The sequence below is a fragment of the Theropithecus gelada genome, chromosome 16 (genome assembly GCF_003255815.1).
Source record: "Theropithecus gelada isolate Dixy chromosome 16, Tgel_1.0, whole genome shotgun sequence".
Taxonomy (NCBI): domain Eukaryota; kingdom Metazoa; phylum Chordata; class Mammalia; order Primates; family Cercopithecidae; genus Theropithecus; species Theropithecus gelada.
The window spans coordinates 55,793,277-55,815,332 of NC_037684.1; the positions used below are offsets into that span (position 1 = coordinate 55,793,277).

Sequence of the window (22,056 nt, forward strand, 5' to 3'; positions counted from 1 at the left end):
TTCTCTGAGGACTGCTGCTGCTGTTGACATGTCCCTCAACCAGAGGAGGAGCGGAGGGTGAGCCCCTAGTTGTAAAGGGCCCTCAGGTCTCAGATGTGCAGCTGTCACTGACTTGTTCCTCCAGACACACCGATGAGGGTCAGTAGCCCCATTTTACAGATAGGTAAGCTGAGGCACAGGGCAGTACTGACCATGGGGTTGAGGGCAAGTCCCGAGTGTGCAGAATGCACGTTCACGGCGCCCTCACCCGCAGCCTCCTGGCGCAGTGGAGCACCCTCGTACAGGAGCTGGAGGTCGCCCTGCAGCTGGCTTTCTACCCGGATGCCGTGGAGGAGTGGCTGGAGGAGAACGTGCACCCCAGCCTGCGGCGGCTGCAAGCTCTACTGCAGGACCTCAGCGAGGTGGCCACCCCCCCATCCCCACCCACCAGCCCTGGCAGGGACGCTGCTCAGGACCCCTGAGGGGAGAGCTTGTGCCAGGAGGCTCCTGCTATGGGCAGGGGGGCTCTGCGCTGCCAACTGTCAGCCAGGGCAACAGGGGCCCACGTGAGTGTTGCACCCTGTGGCCCAGCAGTGTCTGGCCCACACTCAGTTCCTGAGTGCCCTGGGCAACCCCTGGGGGAGAGACTAGAAAACACAGAGAGCAGCAGCACAGGGAGACCCGCTTTGTGACACTGACTCTTCGGAAATAAAGAGTGGAAGCCGCGGGTGACATGCGAAGGGTTATTTATGGTTATTATGACCATGTCCTGCAAAGAGGGGCTGGCAGCCACTACTGAGGAGGAGGGTCCCACCTCTCTCCTGTCTGCTTTCACCGAGGCCACAGCCAGACCTGGGGCAAAGGCGTTCCCGGTCCTACCCAGCCATTCCTGGGCCTGCCGCCGCGGGGCTCACAGGACCCAGGAGTCCCCAGTTCACAGGCCAGGGCATCAGGCCAGGCGCTCTCGGTGCACACCGCACCTGGGAGGACCTGGGTGCACTCGGGAGACCAAGAGCCCCAGCGGGTCAGGATGGTTGGCATTCAGCTCCTACAGGGTGAGGGAAAGAGGCTGGAACTCAATTTCTGCAGAAAATCTCCTAATTTTTCTTGTTTGGTTAGTATTTTTGCAAAGACAGGATCTTGTTGTGTGCCCAGGCTGGTCTTGGACTTCTGGCCTCAAGTAGTCCTCCCACCTTGGCCTCCCAAAGTGCTGGGATTACTGGCATGAACCATTCATTGCGCCCGGCCGGAGCTCCCGGTTTTTAAGCGCTGCACAATACTGGAAGAGCTGACCTTTTTTCTGGCCTCGCAGCTTCTGCTGAGGCTGAGGGTGAGGAACAGAGAGACCTTTCTGTGACGACCACAGGGGCAAAGCGGTCTATGCGCCGAGATCCTGGCATCATCAAGGGAGGCGGGTCCTTGGGGAGGGGCAGCTTCCACAGTGTGGCTGCAGCGTGCACAGCCAGGTAGGCCCCGGATGTTCGCCCCTCGCTGCCCTTGGGGAAGCACCTGACCGCTGGGCATGTCCACCCAGGGAGAGGACACTGTGTCGGGGACAACACGCAGCATCAGCACCCACAGGGGCCCGGCCTGGCCCGGCCTCTCCACTCGCCCGAGGTCTGGCTGTGGCCCACAGCAGGAGTCCAGGGCTGGCGAGACCTCCAGCTGCAGGAAGGCAGGCCCAGGCCTCACGATGGAGAAAGTCTGGGTGTCCTCGTCCGGCCTGCTGTTTCGTGCAGTGTGAAAGCAGCAGTGTGAGCAGGCAAGAGGCCGACTTGGCTGGAGGCACCGACTGAAGCCAAGGCCACGGGGTTCTGTGGGCTGTGCATGGGCTCAGGCACACCAGGAATGTGCCACGTGTCCTGTGGGTGGTGCACAGGCTCAGGCATACCGGGGCTGTCAGCTCTGGCTCCCAGGGTCGCCGGCCTCACTGTCACTGCTCTGAGACAGCTCTGTGGGGCTTTCAAGGCAGTGCAGCTCCAGGAAGCTGGTGATGAGCTTGGCGATGGCTTCCACATCACTGGGCAAGGCCGGCAATGGGAGGAAGGTCAGGTCACCTCAGCACAGGGCGCCATGAGACCCCACAGCAGCCTCCTCCTCAACCACCCAGCCCCTGGGGCTCCCAAACTGGACCCAGCACTTCCTGGCCGCCTCCTACCCTCCCAGCCACGGAGGCTGCCCCTGAGCCTGCACATGCTTAACGTGGGCCCCTCTGTGTCTCGTCCACAAACTCATCTCCTCTCCCAGCTGTCCTGTAGCCCTGGGTGGTCAGGAACGGGAGTCACCTGACACAGCTGCAGCTCCAGCCAGATCAAAGTCCCACAGCCTTACCTGCGGTGGCCCATGACTGCACTCTGCGTGAGGGGGTGGGAGAAGCCCGTCGCAAGCCGGAGCACCACCATGTAGCCCTTCCCGAAGTACCGGACCTTCTCCTCCTCCACGCTCACGTCGCGGACATCATGCAGCAGGACCACCACTGTGGGGAGACGGTCAGTGGCCGAGCCGTCCCCGCCCACACGTGCCGCCCGGCAGTCACACCAGGGCCACTGGCGCCATCGAGAGCGACAGCCACGCCTGGTTGGCAGCAAAAGCATTTGCTGTTTCCTGCCTGAGGCTGGGTCCTGGAGGACTGCTGTGGCCCTGACAGCAGTGCAAGGTCCTCCGGGTGGGAAGGACGTGCCCGCGGTGCAGGCTGGCAGGCCACATGCACAGCCTGCTGGTTCTCCTGGGAGTGCCGACCACGGGGACCCGCTCAGTGCGAGGCCGCCATCTTTACACTGTACTGTTTCCCGAGGTTGGCTGCTGAGCCAGGGCCACCCTGCAATTTCCTGTGGCAACTCAGGGAAGCCACCTCTTTGGGTACCAGGGCGGCCCCAACTGTTGTCAGAAAACGGCACAGCTGCCTCTCACAGCCCAGGCCAGGCCTGCAACTCCTCTCCCCAAAGCCACGGTGACTTGGGGCCAATGCCCTGGCCAGGTCCCTGCAGGGATCTAGGAAGCAGCCTGTCAGAAGCACAGCATTGTGGCACTAAACCCAAGACTGCCCAGCAACTCTGGTCACCAGAATCTGTCCCCTCTCTGGGGCTATGCATGGGCAGCCGAACCCTAGGGCCTCTCTCTCTGCGGCAGCATCTACAGGAAACTGGTACTGACCACAGCTGGGCCACTGCCCAGGCTCAAGGGTGGGGGGTTCCTCGGACCTTCCAGCCCCTACTGCAGGCCCAGTAGGACTCACAGGAAAGCTGGAGCAGGGCCAAGGCCCGCAAGTAGCCAGGTGGCCCCACTCCGGAACGCCCGTGGGCTACCGTGGCTCTCCCTGCCCCACCCTGTGACCTGCCGCTGGGGCCAGACTGTACCTGGGGACAAGTGGCTGCCAGGCAGGTGGGAGAACACAGCTAAACAGGCTGCCCAAGCACGCTGGGCCAGACCCCTGCTCTGCCAGACCTCTGTTCCTCCCACCCTCCCGAGGGGCCAAACCTCTAAAGAACTCAGGAGGCTCTAGGACCCCGCCCAGCAGGTGAGCAGATAAGCAGGTGGGGCGTATCTGTGGGATCCTGCGTCCAGCGGGCAGGACACAACCCTGGTCACCAAGCAGGCGAGCTTGGACCAAAGGCGTTTCCAGGCCTCCCGCCGCCAGGTCCCGTGGGTCACCCAGATGCCCACAGTGCCCCATGTCCCCAGGCTCCCCACAACTCACCCTGGTCATGGCCTGCTCTGAAAAGAGTCAGCAGCTTCTTGTAGAGGCTGAACGTCTTCAAAACAACCTTCCCTGTGCTCTTGTCAAAGATGGCTTCCTGGAAACCGACAGGCACTGACCACCATGAACCTCCAGGAACAGGGGCCCCGAGGCCGCTGGGGCATCACCCCCACCCTCACCAGGGTAGACACTCAAGAAGGGGGGCTGGGGCCCCTCCCAGTCAGAACCCAAAGCCCTGAAGCTGCAGGTGCTGCTCTGTCAGAGCTGGACATCTGTAGCCAGCCTGACTCCTGTTGGGAACTGGGGAGCTAGGCAGGTGCAGGAGCTGGGCAGGTGCAGCGGGTGCTTGCTCCACTGCAGGCAAAACAAGTGCAGGGAGGCAGCGGAACCAGCAAATGAGGGCATGGAGGTCAGAGGGCAGCACTGGGCCAGGCTGAAAGGACTCAGGAGGGGCTCCGAGGTGGGAGGGCCGGCCACGGGGAAAGCTGACTCGCATCCCATCGTGGCAACTCCGGGAAGAAAGCACTTTGGTGAAGACAGTCACGGAGAGCTTCTAAGAGAAAAATGCCTTCGGGAGATTCCTTGGCCAAGAATCATACCAGGTGAGTGCAGGGACCATGTCCTAATGAACGGAGACCTCCAAGCAGGGACCAACGCTTCAGGACGTGGAGGCGCTGGGCCACCCATGGCCCTTCCTCCTCCTTCCATTCCCACTGCAAGAAAACCCAGGAGCTGAACAGTCCTGGACTCTGTCCTCCCCCGAGCCGGCCTTACCTCCCAGTCCTCCAGGTTCTGCACGGCCACAAACAGGCAGCCTGTGACGTAGAAGAGCTTCCAGCCCAGGCTATCTGAAGATGGACATAGGGCGCCAGCCTGTGAGCTCCAGGGACGTGCCCATGGGAGGCCCCACCTAGCACAGCCTCCCCCACGCTTGCAAGGACCGCCTGGGCAGCTTCCTGTGCTGCTGACCCTGCCCTGGCCACTCAGGACCCACATGCGGCACACCCTGCCCAGCTCTGACCCCCGGCGTCCACGTGGGAGAGGCAGGTGGGGTGCACAGGGCCTCTGCCTGTCTGGGCAGGCCCAGTGATGGTGGCAGTGGGGGAAGTACGCCTCACCCCACAGCTGGATCTTAGACAGATACTCAAGAGCATCTTTCCCAGAATATCTGATGACCCCAAAACACCGAAGACTTAAGAAGTGAAATGCAGGCTGGGTGCTGGGCGGGATGGGCGTGCGGAAGAACAGCAGTGCGTGGAGGGGCGCGGTGCCCACCAGCAATCAAGGGGCAGAGATGCCGATCTTAAAGGCTGCCCCATGGACAGTCACAAAGGACGGTTTTCCCTTCTTTTCTCTGTTTTCCAAACAGCTGAGACAGTCATGGGGGGGGGCGGGGCAGGGGGTGCTTTACCTCCACTGTAGTAGGCAGCAGCCAGGCCAATTGACAAGATTCCTATGAAGAGAAAGTGACTGCCTGCCTATTGATCCCGGTAAGACCCCACTTCCTCCCCGGTGCAGCCGGACCTGGAGCCACAGCCCCTGATGAGCAGGCCCTTCCCACTATAGGAACAGCTGTGGTAAGGGGTTACAGACCACCAGGTTCAGAGTAGGGGAAACAGCCAGGAAGTTGGTTCGATAATGCAGTATAGCTGGGCATAGTATCACACGCTTGTAATCCCAGCTACCTGGGAGGCCGAGGAAGGAGGATCGCTTGAGCCCAGGAGTTTGAGACCAGCCTGGGCAACCTAACGAGACCTCATCACTAAAGAAAACAAAAACAAAACACAGTATACACTATTCACAGTATTTACTGGACACATCCGCCATGTGAGGCTCCAGAACTGACACGGGTGTTACTCCAGCAGCCCGTGGTGAGGCCTGAAGACTGTGCACAAAGAATTACAACGCAGCGTGCCACGCAAAACACACAGGAGGCTGTGGCGTGTCACATAAAAGGTGGGCCCCAGAGACACAGCTGCTGAGGTACAGCCAGCAGCACTCCTCACACGGTGTCCCGTCAACACAAGTGCAGCTATCCCCAAGGGTACAGGACCCTACTGGTGAGTAGGGACGGAGGACAGGAGGCTAAGTGGACTGAGTCCTATGAGGAGGTCTGAGGATCAGGGAAGAGAAGAAATGGGAACCCACGATCACCCATCACACGGTTCAAAACAAGTACAAAGGAAAATACGGTGACCTCAGAAAAGCTCACAGAGTATTAAATACGCTGGGTGTTAGTGGTTAAAAGGGGACAAAACAGATGTGCATTATCTGTAAAACCAAGTACACAGGATAAAATTTGAATGGATACAAAGAAACAAAATAGCTGTTCGATTTCAGGGTAATAGAAAAAACAGAAAATACTATGTTTCATTTTCATCCTTTCTGAAAGTCAGGCTTCCAATTCTGGGGTTCTGGGGAGGGACAGCCTCTGGGGAGAGCCTTACCAACCAGCAGGGACCAGGACCGGATGCCTGGAGCCCTCTTCAGATGGAGGCGGGAGCTGGTGCGGGTCTCCACCTGCAGGTACATCCCGAGAAGGCAGCCCCAGTCTCTACAGGAGGAGGGGCCTGGGGACAGACAGAGGCAGCTGAGCCCTGCACACAGGCAGGTGCCCACGCCATCAGGCCCAGGCTGGAGGCCAAGAGCAGGTCCCCCAACTAAGTCACCTGCAGCCCCAGACACCATCAGCCAGTCTGATCTGTTCTCTGTGGTCGGGCACATCACTGGATCCCCCAGAGACCCCGTTTCCTGTGTAAGGAAGACCCTCTTCCGTTCACAGTGACACCGACTGCACGGGGGCTGTTTCCCGCTCAGACTCACGAGCTACAGCTGCATCACCACCTGCCCATCCTATCTGGAAACCTAATGTCTTGAGGAGGCCGCTAGTCCCCAGCAGCCTTTGAGCTTCTAGCACCTGTCAGCACCCCCTCTCCCCTGTGCTGGCCTCCACCCAGAAAGGGAACTGAAAGTCCCCTCATGGCTTCAGGCCGTACTGGCTCTCGTACTGGCACAGACCAACAGTCTCAGCTCTCTCTCTGCCTTCCTCCACCTGCTGAAAGTTTGGAGCGTCCTAAAATGGCCAGAACCGACGAGTCACCAAAGGGGCTAATCTTCCACACCGGGTTCTGCACGGACTGCAACAGCCCTGCCACTTCACAGTACGCTCCGAACACTGGCCCCAGGGACTCCGTTCTGGCAGTTTCTCAGGGCTTTCCCTGTGAAGTCAAATTTCTGACATTAAATAGGGGGTTCAGCCTGGGCACGGTGGCTCATGCCTGTAATCTCAGCACTTTGGGAGGCCGAGGCGTGCGGATTGCTTGAGTCCAGGAGTTCGAGACCAGCCAGGACAACGTGGTGAAACTCCGTCTCCACAGAAACTATTTAAAACTTAGCCCGGTGTGGTGGTGCACGCCTGTGGTCCTAGCTATTCAGGAGGCTGAGCTGGGAGGATCACCTGAGGCCAGGAGGTGGAGGCCGCAGTGAGCCGAGATCGTGCCACTGCACTCCAGCCAGGGTGACAGGGTGAGACCGTGTCTCAAAAAAATAAAAAACAGTGGGTTCAAATCACAAAACCAATCCTAGATGCTGGTATATGACTGGGCTCCCTCCCGGGCCTCAGTTACCGCATTGCTCCCCAAACACCCGGCATTCCACACACAAATGCACACACACAAGCACACGCCCGGTGGCAGAGCCGCCCGCGCCGCTGGTCGCACCGAGCGCTCGTTTCTTTGTCCGGGTCGAGGGCGCTCCCGCCGCCGTGGCCAACCTGCCGCGGAACAGCCGCGAGGCCGCCCGCGACGGGCAGAGCGGGACACGGAGCAGCCGACAAGCGGGTCCAGGACGCAAACCCCGTCCGGAGTGGGCCCCAGGGTGCCGGGCCGCGCGGCACGGAGCGGGAAGGAAGTGCGGAGCCCACCCAGCCCAGCCGCCTACCGAGAGCACAGCGGTCCCCGCGCGGCAGCAGAGAGACGCGAACCGGCAGGGGCGGGGCCGCGCGGACTTCCGGGATTGGAGCGGAGCGGAGCCGACTTTCGGGGGCGGGACCTCGCGGACTTCCGGGGTTGGGAGCGGGGCCGCAAGCATTTCCTGGATGGGGCGGAGCCGAGCGGATTTCCGGGATCGGAGGCCGGGCTGCACGGACTTCCGGGACCCGGGCGGAGCCACAGCAGGAGTCGGGTGGTTCCAGCTAAAGGAACCAGTTTTTTTTTTGTTTTGTTTTGTTTTGTTTTTGTTTTTGTTTAGTAGAGACGGGGTTTCACCGTGTTAGCCAGGATGGTCTCGATCGCCTGACCTTGTGATCCGCCCGTCTCGGCCTCCCAAAGTGCTGGGATTACAGGCTTGAGCCACCGCGCCCGGCCTAGGAACCGGTTTTCTTGGAAAAGAGAAACGTGGGGGGAAACGTATCCGAAAGCAAAGAACTTACCAAAGCCTATGAGCGTCTTCCCAACATAGAAGCGTAACTGAAGCGGTTCTCATTGCCAAAAAAGAAGATTTGAGCATGAATAAGAACAGTAATTCCAATGAATTGAAAATCCTGAGGTGCTCCAGGCTGTAATTCATAATAATGTATTTTTTAACTGTGTTCACTTTTGGAGGATGCTGGCAAGCTCTCCCCAGTTTGTGGCCTGGTTAATAAAAGGAAAGCATCAAGCATTTGTCCTGCCTTTATGAAATTTACAGCAGAGTAACCAAATACTGCATGAGAAGAATGTCTCATTATAGAAGTTTTCCCGCTAATAAATGAAGAAGAAACAGTAGGATTAACACATCACCTTATGAATTAACGGACCTGGGCCATGTCATCAATGACTGCTAATTAACATCGCAAAAAGGTCAGATACTGGAAGTACACAACACCATCCATGAAGTAGTCTTGCCAGAAAAAATTTAAGCTGAAAGTGAACAAGTTTCTAAAGTGAATTAGTGGAAATTTGGAAGACAAGACTGTACTAAAGGATTCTACAAGGATACAAGTCAGCAGTTGCGGGTGTAAAACAAAAATAAAATTCAAACCCTCAACCATCTGAATGGACCCCTCCTCTTGGCCAAGAGCATTCCAAAGTTATCCTGAAAAACTAGTTAAGGCAGTGATGCGAAGGGACAGACAGACATACCTTACTCCCTCCTCCCTTTTGGAATTCAGGCAGACAGCTGACCAGCATTCACATTAAAACAGATCTTGAGCCAGCCGGGCGGGCACGGTGGCTCACGCCTGTAATCCCAGCACTTTGGGAGGCCAAGGCAGGCGGATCACAAGGTCAAGAGAACGACACCATCCTGGCTAACACGGTGAAACCCCATCTCTACTAAAAAAAAACCCAAAAAATTAGCTGGGCGTGGTGACGGGCACCTGTAGTCCCAGCTACTTGGGAGGCTGAGGTAGGAGAACGGTGTGAACCCAAGAGGCAGAGCTTGCAGTGAGCCAAGATGGTGCCACTGCACTCTAGCCTGGGCGACAGAGGGAGACTCTGTCTCAAAACAAAAACAAAAAAACAAACAACAACAACAAAAAAAAAAATCTTGAGGCTGACAAAGTAGACTCTGTAGCAATGACACCAAATTCCAGCCTGACTCTGGTGTAGGATTACATGACAGATAGGAGGCCCTGGAAGAAATCGAAGTACTTTACCCCACATTAAATTTCTTTGACGTATTTTGAAATAGCCCTGCAAAGCTATCCCTTGTGAGGAAAATCTACATTCTGTAGAGAATCCCTGCTCCTTTCCAGGTCTTTTTCCTGCTTCAGGAGAGAACTCTAATAAGAAGCACTTACAATCTATTCTCTCTGAAGCCTGCTACCTGGAGACTTCCTCTGCTTAACGGAAATCTTGGTCTCCACAAGCCCCTATCTTAACCTAGAAACTCCCTTCTGTTGATTCTAGGTCTTTAGACGTAACTTAACCTTTTCAATCAATTGCCAGTCAGAAAGTCTTTGAATCTACCTATGACCTGGAAGCCCCCCTACTACAAGTTGCGTCACCTTTCTGAACCGAACCAATATACGTCTACATGTATTGACTGATGTCTTACGTCTTCTGAAAATATATAAAGCCAAGCTGTAACCTAACCATGTACATTTTCTTAGGATCTTCTAAGGGCTATGTCACTGGCCATTGGTCACTCATATTTGGCTCAGAATCTCTTAAAATATTTTACAGTTTGCCTTTTTTTGTCAACATAGGAAATCCTACAGGCAAATGACCTGATTTTTTAATAATATATACAAGGAGAAGGAGAGAAGGATATGGATAGAACCTACAAATTTAAAAAATGACAACAACTTTAAAATCAGGAACTCTGCAACTTTTTTTTTTGGGGACAAAGTCTCACTCTGTTGCCCAGGCTGGAGTGCAGTGGCACCATCTCAGCTCACTGCAGCCTCCGCCTCCCGGGTTCAAGCAATTCTCCTGCCGCAGCCTCTCAAGTAGCTGGGACTATAGGCACGCATCACCACGTCCAACTAATTTTTTTATTTTTAGTAGAGACAGGCTTTTGCCGTGCTGGCCATGCTGGTCTCGAATGTCTGACTTCAGCTGATCCGCCTGCCTTGGCCACCCAAAGTGCTGGGATTACAGGCATGAGCCATTGTGCCCAGCTTGAACTCTGCCACTTCTAAGTAGGCCTCAAGTTATGTCAAAATCAAGAGATTTTTCAATGTCTTCCGTAAGTTCATAGTGAAGGGGTGGCCTGCCCCTCCACACCTGTGGGTGTTTCTCGTAAGGCGGAACGAGAGACTTGAGAAAAGAAATAAGACACAGAGACAAAGTATAGAGAAAGAAAAGCGGGGCCCAGGGGACCGGCGCTCAGCTTACAGAGGACCCACGCCGGCACCGGTCTCTGAGTTCCCTTAGTATTTATTGATAATTATCTTTACCATCTTAAAGACAGGGGAGTGGCAGGACAATAGGATCATTTTTAGGGAGGAAATTAGCAGTAAGACATAAGAACAAAAACCTCTGTGATATGAATAAGTTCAGAGGAAAATCCTGTGCCTTGAGATAAACCTTTTAGCAACATTGTTTCATCCTATCACATGGGGATAAACCTTGGACAATACCTAGCTTTCCTAGGCAGAGGTCCCTGCGACCTTTGGCCGTGTACGTGTCTCTGGGTAGTTGAGATTAAGAGAATGGTGATAACTTTTAACCAGCAAGCTACCTTCAGGCATTTGTTTAACAAAGACACATCCTGCACAGCCCAAAATCCATTAAACCTTGAGTCACCGCAACACATGTCTCTTGCAAGGACAAGGTTGGGGGTAGGGTCACAGATTAACAGCATCTCAAATACAGAACAAAATGGAATCTCTTATGTCTACTTCTTTCTATATAGACACAGTAACAGGCTGATCTCTCTTCCTTTTCCCCACACATAGAAAAAGAGACTTAAGAAACATATGAATCAGTTGTAATATAGACTAATAGAACATACTAGACCTTATGTAGATCCTGATTTAAACAAACTGTAAAAAAAATTGTGAGAAAATGGGGAAAACTGGACATTGGCTATTTGATTAAAAAAAATTAGGTGATTGTAATTTGTTCTTTTTTTTTTTTTTTACTTTTTTTTTGAGACAGAGTCTTGCCTTGTTGCCCAGGCTGGAGTGCAGTGGTGCGATCTCGGCTCACTGCGACCTCTGCCTCCCAGGTTCAAGCAATTCTGCCTCAGTCTCCTGAGCAGCTGGGACTACAGGTGCGCGCCACCACGTCCGGCTAAATTTTTGTATTTTATTAGAGATGGGTTTTCACTGTGTTGTCCAGGCTGGTCACGAACTCCTAAGCTCAGGCAGTCCTCCCACCTTGGCCTCCCAAAGTGCTGGGTTTACAGGCATGAGCCTCTGCACCAGGCCATAATTTGTTCTTTCAACCATATTACAGTTATGTTTTTATATTTATTTATTTATTTATATTTTAGAGATGGAGTTTTGCTCTTGTTGCCCAGGCTGGAGTGCAATGACATGGTCTTGGCTCACTGCAACCTCCGCCTCCCAGATTCAACTGATTCTCCTGCCTCAGCCTCCCAAGTAGCTGGGATTACAGGCACCCACCACCACACGCAGCTGATTTTTGTATTTTCAGTAGAGATGGAGTTTCACCATGTTGGCCAGGCTGGTCTCAAACACCTGACCTCAGGCAATCCACCCACCTCCGCCTCCCAAAGTGCTGGAATTATGGGCGTGAGCCACCACACCTGGTCAGTTATGTTTTTAAAACATTAACCAAAAAGCTATACAAATGACAACCTAAAATTATCCTTTTATTTAAGCTGAAGTTGAGGGGAGATGTTTTCTGAGAGATGTTGACATGAATTTGAGTAATCTAGAGGGTTGAGACTTCCTGAATTTCACTGATGCATTTGTAAAAATCTATACAAACTGAAAACTATAAATAAGAATTTTTTTTTTTTTTTTTTTGAGATGAAGTCTCTGTCACCCAGGCTGGAGTCCAGTGGCACGATCTTGGCTCACTGCAACCTCCACCTCCTGGGTTCAAGCGATTCTCCTGCCTCAGCCTCCCAAGTAGCTGCGATTACAGGCACACACCACCATAGCTGGCTAATTTTTTTTTTTTTTTTTTTGAGACGGAGTCTTGCTCTGTGCCCCAGGCTGGAGTGCAGTGGCGCGATCTCGGCTCACTGCAAGCTCCGCCCCCCCGGGTTCACGCCATTCTCCTGCCTCAGCCTCCCAAGTAGCTGGGACTACAGGCGCCCACCACCTCGCCCGGCTAATTTTCTTGTATTTTTAGTAGAGACGGGGTTTCACCGTGTTAGCCAGGATGGTCTCGATCTCCTGACCTCGTGATCCGCCCGTCTCGGCCTCCCAAAGTGCTGGGATTACAGGCTTGAGCCACCGCGCCCGGCCTTTTTTTTTTTTTTGAGATGGAGTCTAGTAGAGACAAGGTTTCACCGTGTTAGCCAGGATGGTCTCGATCTCTTGACCTTGTGATCTGCCCACCTCGGCTTCCCAAAGTGCTGGGCTTACAGGCGTGAGCCACCATGCCCAGTCAATTTTTGGTTTTTTTGGTTTTTCTTGTTTTTTTTTGAGATGGAGTCTCACTCTGTCACCCAGGCTAGAGTGCAGTGGCCGGATCTCAGCTCACTGCAAGCTCCGCCTCCCGGGTTTATGCCATTCTCCTGCCTCAGCCTCCTGAGTAGCTGGGACTACAGGCGCCTACCACCTCACCCGGCTAGTTTTTTGTATTTTTTAGTAGAGACAGGGTTTCACTGGGTTAGCCAGGATGGTCTCAATCTCCTGACCTCGTGATCCGCCTGTCTCAGCCTCCCAAAGTGCTGGGATTACAGGCTTGAGCCACCGCACCCGGCCAATTTTTGTATTTTTAGTAGAGACGGGGTTTCACCATATTGGCCAGACTGGTGTCAAACTCCTGACCTCAACTGACGCACCTGCCTTGGTCTCCCAAAGTGCTGGGATTACAGGCGTGAGCCACTGTGCCCAGCCTCAACGTTGAAGTGTCAACTTGAAACTACCTTTGCAGAGATTAAGGCAGTGAGAGAGGCTGGGTGCAGTGGCTCACACCTGTAATCCCAGCACTTTGGGAGGCTGTGGTGGATCACTTGGGCCCAGGAATTCAAGAACAGCCTGGGCGACATGGGGAGACCCTGTATCTACAAAAAGCTTAAAACTTAGCCAGGCATGGTGGTGCAAGCTGTAGTCTCAGCTACCCGGCAGGGCTGAGGTGGAAGCATTACTTGAGCCAAGGAGGTTGAGGCTTCAGTGAGCTGTGATCACACCACTGCTCTCCAGCCTGAGTGACAGAGTGAGACCCTGTCTCAAAAAAAAAAAAGAAATTTCACATAGTTAATTCTATCTTCCTTCTGACATCCAAGCTGTCCTTGGTTATTCCTGGGCATAAGCCAAGCTAATTTCAGGAGCTTTGGGAGGAATTTATGGTTTAACTTTGAAGCAAGGATGATAACAGTCCCTTCCTAAAACTATCACCTCCCTCTTCTGGGGCCGAAACTGCCTTTGTAAAGCTAATGAAAGGCCACAAGTTTAGGATTGTGGGAGGGGCCTGAACTCTGCTAAAATGTAGGCCTGGTTTCTACAATCCCTTACTGCTCAGGAGTCACGTAGCCAGAGGTCACAAGGTTTGCAACTTCCCGAATTGCACCTATAGATAATATCAGTATTGCAGAACCTAAGATTGGCTTTTTGAGATGTTTTTCAGAGTGAACCCACCCCAACCTGTGACTCAGGACTCAACTGGTTCCTGTGGCCCCACCCTGAGGCAGACTCAGTGCTTGAGGACCATTTTCCACACACCTTTATGATTTCATCCCCAGTCAGTCAGCAGCACCCATTCCCTAGTCCCCTGCCCACCAAATTGTCCATAAAAAACCCTAACCGCTGAGCCTTTGGAGAGACTGATTTGAGTAATAACTCTGTCTTCCTGTGTGGCCTGCCAGGTGTCAATTAAATTCTTTTCCTGTCGTGCTGCAATCTTGATGAATTGACTTTTTGTCTGTACAGCGGGCAGGAAGAACCTGACGGTCAATGACAAGCTGAAGAATGATGAGATTCATACATTCGGAAAGGAGAGCTTTATTTCTCATAAAGGATTTCAGCCTGCAGGGTGGCCATTTTGACAGGCAGGGAAGCACTGCCTCTGGCCAGAAGCCAGAAACGGACACTTCCAGGGAGGGGCAAAAGGAACAGGAATCTTTGCAGAGTAGTGTGTAAATATACATATTTAGCAAGCTACAGGAGGAGTCATGAATATTTTTGAAGAGAGAAACACACACAACCACAGTGAAGCTTCAGGCCCCTTCATGAGGGTCATGTCATCTGGCCAGAACCACTCCATGGTCAGTGATCTCTTATCAGTAAGGAATACTGGTCAATTGCGCTGAAACTGCAAATGGGAGGGTTGTCAGCGGTGGAGTCTCTCGAAAGGGATGGTTTCCGTCAAGCTCTTAGCAAAGAAAACCTGATGGTAGTCAGCCAAGGGCCGCCTGTAATAACAGGTGTCTCACCTCCCATCTGTCATGGCTGAGAACTATCTTCAAGGTAACTCTGGGATCTCCTTAGCCAGTAGGGGGTTCGTGCAGTCAGTTGGGGGTCTTTGGATTTCATTTTCACTTCTCAGAGGACAGGAAGAAAGGCTCTAACATAGGGAATCCTGAGAACTGCTGGTGTCTGTTAAATATGCCTACAAGTTATTTTTCTTATGTCACACTCTTCCAGACATGTTCTTATTTCTTATTTCTGATTTCTGTAATACACACACACTGATTTCATAAAATGTTTATAATTAGCAGAGGAGTCCAACCCTACCATTAAGCCATTTTGCTTAACTGAAATCGATTTCTTGGAGGAGTGTTATTCTTTACTTTGTAAACTGTAAGGGCCCACACCAATGTACTTGGTAAAATTATCCACCATGAACGCACGCAAATGTCAAAAGGCCATCATTTAGCATCTGCCCTCGTGCTTCCGGGTCCGTCACGTGGTTACTGCCAGGCAGGCCGCGCATGCGCGCTGCTACTCCGCCGGGCCTACGTGACACGAAGTGAAGCGGCAATGGCGGCGGACGAGAGCTGTGCCCCCGGCTCGTCCCGTCGGGAGCCACGAGTAAGGCGAGTGTCCGACGCCAAGCTGGCTGAGCGAGCCCGGCCGCGGCCTCCAGGCCCCGTGACCACCGGACCGAGCACCCTGGAACGGCCACGGCTTGGCCTCGGGACAGTCCGCGCGCTCACCGACTCCCTGGTGAACGCCTCTTGGCCGCCGCCGCCGCCGCAGGACCCGCGAGAAGCGAAAACCGGCGCTAGAACCCGGTCCCCGCGGCGCCGTACGTGGAGTGAAGCTGCGCTCCGCCCCGCGCGCTCCGATTGGCTCTGGGGCCTGGCCCGCCCCTTCTCGACACTGTCATTGGCCTAGACAAAGCCGTAGGGGTGGGGAATCCTATTGGCCCAGGGGTGCGGCTTGTCCTCTCCGGGTGCTCTCATTGGCCGAGTGCGGCCGTGGGGGGTGAGGCCGCGTCGGGGCAGGACAACAAAGGGCCGCGGGCGGCGGGCGGCGGTGTCCCAGTCTCCCGGTGCTTCCCTCAGGCCGAGGCGCCCGGCCTCCCGCCCGCAGCGCTCCAGATGAAGTGTGAGCACTGCACGCGCAAGGTGAGCGCCGCGGGCCCGGGAGGCGCGCGCCCGGTGCCTGTCCCGTGGGGCTCTCTCTGGGCGGCGGGGGTTGGCGGCCCGGGCCGGCCGCTTGCTCGCCTCAGGGCTCTTCAGGGCTTCCCCGGCCTCAGCACCCTGGGCCCGCCCGGCGTGGAGGCGGCCGGCGCGGGCTCGGTTTTAGCGGTTCTCCCTGAACTTGCCCATCTTTCCCACGCCCGCGAAGCGCGGAAACGAACGGAGACCGAGCCTCTCGTGCCGCGCGGCACAGTCCGAGTAAACGCCGGTCGTGGCGGGAATGATCGGAAGCGTTCCGAGGGGTTTTTAGGCGTTTTCGAACCTGTCCCGCTGAGGGTCACCGAACAGCCGGTGCAGGGGCGGAAGCGGGTGACGGCTGCTGACCGGCGCCTTCCGCGCTTGTCTCCAGGCCGTGGCCACCAGCGCGCAGCGCACGCAGGGGGGTTTGTAGCCGTTTTTGCCGAAATGGGCTCCCGTGGATGCTGCTCTGTGGCTGGCTCTTCTGTGCGTGACACCGTGGCAGGAGGCTTCCGAGCGTTCAATGGGTCGTTCATCCCCGTGGGTGGCTGCGTCGTATTCTAAGGACACCTGCGTCCAGGGGAATTCACCTGTATAGGGGAGGCTACTGTTGCTTCTGCTTTTTTATTATTGCAGACAATAGAGATGTGTGTGTGATCTTAAGTACGTGCGCTTTTGTTTCACTAGAAAGGATAGAAGGCCGGGAAAGGATAGAAGGCCAGGCTCGGTGGCTCACGCCTGTTATCCCAGCATCTTGGGAGGGGAGGCCTCGGCGGGTGGATCACCTGAGGTCAGGAGTTCGAGACCAGCCTGGCCAACATGGTGAAACCCCCTCTCTACTAAAAATACAAAAATTAGCCAGGAGTGGCAGTGCACGCCTGTAATCCCAGCACTTCGGGAGGCCGAGGCAGGTGGATTACCTGAGGTCAGCAGTTCAAAACCATCGTGGCCAACATGGCAAAACCCTGTCTCTACTAAAAATACAAAATTATCCGGGTGTGGTGGTGCATACCTATAATGCCAGCTACTCGGGAGGCTGAGGCAGGAGAATCGCTTCAACCCGGGAGGAAGAGACTGCAGTGAGCCGAGATTGTGCCTCTGCACTCCAGCCTGGGTGAGAGTGAGACTCTGTCTAAAAAATAATTAATTAATTTAAAAGAAGATAGAAATACATGAGCTTCATTGGTCAGAGTATGCACATTTTCTTAATGGAGACGAATTAAAAGTTCATTAATAATGTTCCTTTGCTTTTTTAAGGAATGTAGTAAGAAAACAAAAACTGATGACCAAGAGAATGTGTCAGCCGATGCACCGAGTCCAGCCCAGGAAAATGGAGAGGCAAGTAGATTTTTCAGTTTTGTATCAGCCCAGAGTAAAATGCTGCTGCTGTTTTTCTCTTTGGGGGCTCACAGCACCATGCACATCACTGCTTTAGAGAAGACTGAAGTACGGCCGGGCGTAGTGGCTCACGCCTGTAATCCCAGCACTTTGGGAGGCTGAAGTGGGTGGATCACTTGAGGTTAGGAGTTTGAGACCAGCCTGGCCAACATGGTGAAACCTTATCTCTGCTAAAAATACAAAAATTATCCAGGTATGGTGGTGCACACCTGTAATCTCAGCTACTCAGGAGGCCAAGGCAGGAGAATCGCTTGACCCTGGGAGACAGAGTTTGCAGTGAGCTGAGACTGCACCATTGTACTCGAGCCTGAGCAACAGAGTGAGACTCTGTCCCCAAAAAAAAGACTGAAATAGGCTGAACGTGGTGGCTCACGCCTGTAATCCCAGAACTTTGGGAGGCTGAGACAGGCGGATCATCAGGTCAGGAGATTGAGACCATCCTGGCTAACACAGTGAAACCTCATCTCTACTAAAAATACAAAAAATTAGCCAGGCGTGGTGGTGGGCCCTTGTAGTCCCAGCTACTCGGGAGGCTGAGGCAGGAGAATGGCGTGAACCTGGGCGGTGGAGCTTACAGTGAGCCGAGATCGTGCCACTGCATTCCAGCCCGGGCGACAGAGCGAGACTCTGTCTCCAAGACTGAAATAAACTTGAAGGGGCTAATAAAGACATGTGTGAGACAGTCCATCGGTGGCACAAGGCCTGTCTTCTCAGAACACACCCATGCCAAAACACACTGCATTGGGAACAAAGAAAACGTAGTGTAATATTGGATTTCTTATTTGAATTTTTTTTTTCCCCTTTTGAGACAGGGTCTCACTGTCACCCAGGCTGGAGTGCAGTGGCTCACTGTATGGCTCACTGCAGCCTCGACCTCCGAGGCTCAAGTGATTCTCCTGCCTCAGCCTCCCTAGTAGCTGGGACTGCTGGTATGCACCACCGTGCCCAGCTAATTTATTTTTTATTTTAATTTTTTTGTAGAGATGGAGTTCCATTATGTTGCCCAGGCTGGTCTTGAACTCCTGGGCTCAAGTGATCCTCCTGCCTCAGCCTCCCAAATTGCTGGGATTATAGGCGTGAGCTACTATACTCAGTCCCAGCTGAATATTTTTTAATAGTAAGCTCCATTCTATAAAATGAGTATTGAGATAGGTAATTTATAAAATAACTCAAATTTCATGATTCTGTAGTTAATTTTTTTTAATGGTTTCCTTTTTTTTTCTTTCTTTTTTTTTTGAGACAGAGTCTGCCTCCTGTTGCCCAGGCTGGATTGCAGCAGTGCGATCTTGGTTCACTGCAACCTCCGCCTCCCAGGTTAAAGAGATTTTCCTGCCTTAGCCTCCCAAGTAGCTGGGATTCCAGGCGTGCACCACCACGCCCGGCTAATTTTTTGTATTTAGTAGAGACGGGGTGAAACCATGTTGGTCAGGCTGTTCTCAAACTCCTGACCTCAGGTGATCCACGTGCCTCGGCCTCCCAAAGTGCTGGGATTAGAGGCATGAGCCACTGCACCTGGCCTCTTTTCTAATTCAGTTCTTGTTTTTAAATTATCCTTAGCTAGTAGCGATGGTTTCTGTTTATTGGATACATACCCTGAGCCTGGCTCTCAAGAATGTGATTTTATGGCCAGGCATGTTGGCTCACGTCTGTAATCCCAACACTTTGGGAGGCCGAGATGGGTGGATCACCTGAGGTCGGGAGTTCAAGATCAGCCTGACCAACATGGATAAACCCCATCTCTACTAAAAGTACAAAATTAGCTGGGCGTAGTGTGCATGCCTGTAATTCCAGCTATTCAGGAGGCTGAGGCAAGAGAATCCCTTGAACCCAGGAGGCGGAGTTTGCGGTGAGCGGAGATCACACCACTGCACTCCAGCCTGGGTGACAGAGTGAGACTCCGTCTGAAAAAAAAAGAATGTCATCTTACATGCAGTCTCATTTCATGCTCAGAAGAAGCATTACCTGTAAGCCTGGCCATTATCCCTGTTTTACTGAGTGAAAGATGTTGGGAGAGGTTGAGGTCATTCTACCCTTAGAAAGTACTGGTACCAATTTATAAATGGAGAGTTGGCAATATGGCAGAAGCATATTTTTTCCTTAAGTTTAGTAGTCCTGATACGTTTAATCTGAGAGGTTTTCTGGTTGCCCTGTGTGCTGTGGGGACTGTGGGGCTTAGGGAGCAACAGGGCCTGAGACAAGCACTCAAAGAGCTGGCCACAGGCAGAAGAGAGGTAGGCTGCATTGGAGTCCTGGAGGCAGCTGGGGCCAGTGCGCTTAAATGGCCGGCCCCAGGGGCCTCCGTCGCCTGCCCTCTGGTTGTGACATCTTGGACAGATATCTAAGCCCTGTGAGTCTCATTTCCTTATCAGAGGCCTGGGGAGTAGGGTTACTTCCCTCCCAGGACTGTGGTGAGGATGAGATAACGTGTGTACACAGCCTAAGCGGGCGCTCTTCCAGGTCAGTGATAGACACAGGGTGAGAGGAGTTGGGTTAGGGTTAGTGGAGTGGACCCTGAAGAGTGGTCAGAATTCAGGGTGGGAGTCTAGGGAAGGGCACTGGCACCAGGCAAGAGGAGGGTGTGGACAGACATGCTCTAGGGAGAGACAGTGGCTCCCCTTGGCCAGGTCAGTGACAGTGCAGAGCTGTGGAGACTGTGAGGGGATGACTCAGGTGTTTGTTTTAGGGCAGGTGATGGAGGTAACTGACTTAAGCTGGCTAGAGTAGAGGGAAGAATTGCAGGAAGCCACTTGGGTGGCAGCTTTGAGAGCCTAGGCAGAGGTGGTGGGCCTGGGCAAGTCTGCCAGAGTGGTAAAGACAGAACAGAGGACATAGTGCAGGGAAGAGAGTGCAGTTTTAGCTCCACAGACACTGGGCCTTCTACAGTGTGTGAATCTGGGGTTTGGTGAGGAGAGCACTCTGCTGGAAGTGCAGGTGGCAGGGCTGCCCTGGGCAGAGTGAGGCCGGCAGGCCTGATAAAAGGGAACAGGGCTTCTGCAGAATGCATGAATGTGGAAGGCAGCAGGAATAAGAAGAAAGAATGTGACAAATGAGGAGGGAATAAGACCTGGACCATGAAACCTTACGGAAGGACTGAGTTATACACAACGTGTCTGGTGGCAAGGCAGGGAGGAGGCACTGCTGGGTGAGGGGTGCAGTTTGGTCATGGGCACCTCGATCCGGATGGGCTGTGGAGGCAGAATTCATGCAGCTGTGGGCACCAAACGTTTGGAGTGGAGCCGTAGCTTCGACCCACTTGGAACTTGTTAGAAGCACAAACTCTTGAGCCCCATGTGGACCTCCTGAGTGCCCATCTGCCCTGAGTGCCCATCTGCAGCAGAACAAGATCCCAGGGTGAGTGGGCTGCACAGAGACATGGGGTCATGCATAGACAGGAGGCAGAGGTGACACCTGAGCTGCCGTTCACAGCACACTATGGAAGGAGGGGGACATCCACAGCTGCCTCCTGTCAAATCATGTTTTAAAGAAAAACAAATACATGGACTACCTGAGGAGCTTCTGTAATTTATTGACATTACTCCTGTAAGCGTCAGAGTATTAATGTGTTCATCCACCAGTTATTTATTGAGCATTATCTGTGTGTAGTACCTCTTGGAGGTGCTGGGGAACAGGAGAACAGACAGTGTTCGAGCTTTCATGGGCTTACATTTTAGTGAGGAGGGACAGATTCCTGCCAACAGTCAGCAACATGAGTACAGATGGGTCGGGAGGGAAGAGACGAGTGAGGGAGTGGCGATGTTTTAGCAGGTGTTGGACATCCTCTCTGCTGAAGGCCACCCAGGGCGAGCCTGGGACTCTTAGAGGTCGCTTCATGCAGAGGGATGGCGAGAGCAGCAAGGGCCAGTGGGGCGGGACGTGTGGAGACCAAGAGGGCTGTGATGGGACCCAGGCAGACAGGGGCCACTGGCTTTGCTCAGGCCCTCTGTGTGAGGGGCAGCTGTCTGAGCAGAGCAGAGGTGTAGTTTATGTTTTAGCAGATGTTGGGGGACACAAGGGCCAATCAGGAAGGAGAGGCTGGAAGGGATCAAAGAGTGACTCTACATCCAGGTCAGGATGAGCATCTTGTTACATGTCCAAGTGCAAACGCAGAGCCAGCACTGAGTTGTAAAGTTCTGAGCCTTGAGGGAGAGGCCAGGGCTGTGGGTGGCCTCAGGGAGCCGTGGGATGGTAAGCTTAGGGAGCACAGAGCTAGAGGAGCAGTCAGAGGGCTGGATCACAGGCACCAAAGAGGAAGGGGTCTAGGAGGAGGGAAGGGCCAGTGGGGTCAGCTTCCAGAACACAGGGGTCATTTACTTCCTACCACATGATGGTGCTAGGGCTGGGTTCCACCTTTGTCATCTGCATGGTTCCCTAGTGCCATCGTGGGCTGGGCCCTGTGTCCTGTGTCCCTCTACCACCTTGAGCTGCTCAGTGGCAGAGACTGTCCTGCTTCTAGCCCCTTGAGCACCAGGCCTGGACCCTGGTATTGTCTCCGGTGTTTACTGTGAATTCATATATGGGTATTACCCTCCCTAAAAAAGCACATTAAAGAGTATTTGTTGAATAATCATGCTGAAACGTTACCTTCCTTTCATAGAAGGGAGAATTCCACAAGCTGGCTGATGCTAGGATATTTTTGAGTGACTGCCTGGCATGTGACAGCTGCGTGACTGCAGAGGAAGGAGTCCAGCTTTCCCAGCAAAATGCCAAGGACTTCTTCCGCGTTCTGAACCTTAACAAGGTAAGGCATTCAGGGCATTTGCTGATGCTGGGGAGCCGGCCTGGAGGTCGAGGGGAGTCCTGGCTTCCTGTACAGG

The 22,056-nt window shown here is 53.7% G+C and overlaps 3 protein-coding genes across 8 annotated transcripts in view; 2 read left to right on the forward strand and 1 right to left on the reverse strand.

Moving 5' to 3' along the window:
* HEXDC (hexosaminidase D) overlaps nucleotides 1–711 on the forward strand; it is a 25,112-nt gene extending 24,401 nt beyond the window's left edge. Inside the window, exon 13 of the mRNA XM_025361338.1 lies at nucleotides 254–711. Coding sequence (XP_025217123.1) covers nucleotides 254–461 — 208 coding nt within the window. The 3' untranslated portion in view covers nucleotides 462–711. The remainder of the gene's footprint in view (nucleotides 1–253) is intronic.
* Nucleotides 709–7,741, reverse strand: LOC112609036 (uncharacterized protein C17orf62). 5 transcript variants are annotated; one of them, XM_025361340.1, is made up of 7 exons: nucleotides 7,616–7,741; nucleotides 6,124–6,246; nucleotides 5,088–5,129; nucleotides 4,451–4,524; nucleotides 3,677–3,773; nucleotides 2,311–2,455; nucleotides 709–1,841 (listed from the first exon to the last, which is right to left on the reverse strand). In XM_025361340.1, the coding sequence occupies exons 2-7, from the start codon at nucleotides 6,206–6,208 to the stop codon at nucleotides 1,382–1,384; spliced, it is 903 nt and encodes a 300-aa protein (XP_025217125.1). In that variant the 5' UTR covers nucleotides 6,209–6,246; nucleotides 7,616–7,741; the 3' UTR covers nucleotides 709–1,381. The 5 variants fall into 5 exon arrangements, with proteins under 5 accessions (XP_025217125.1, XP_025217127.1, XP_025217128.1 ...); XM_025361342.1 differs by having other exon boundaries at nucleotides 709–1,999; XM_025361343.1 differs by having other exon boundaries at nucleotides 709–1,999; nucleotides 7,396–7,699.
* Nucleotides 7,742–15,200: 7,459 nt separating this feature from the next.
* The window catches only part of NARF (nuclear prelamin A recognition factor), a 30,225-nt gene continuing 23,369 nt past the window's right edge, over nucleotides 15,201–22,056 (forward strand). The window contains exons 1-3 of one of the 2 annotated variants that reach the window (XM_025361512.1): nucleotides 15,201–15,811; nucleotides 17,102–17,182; nucleotides 21,837–21,980. In XM_025361512.1, coding sequence (XP_025217297.1) covers nucleotides 15,785–15,811; nucleotides 17,102–17,182; nucleotides 21,837–21,980 — 252 coding nt within the window. In that variant the 5' untranslated portion in view covers nucleotides 15,201–15,784. The remainder of the gene's footprint in view (nucleotides 15,812–17,101; nucleotides 17,183–21,836; nucleotides 21,981–22,056) is intronic. The other variant, XM_025361513.1, reaches the window with a different exon arrangement.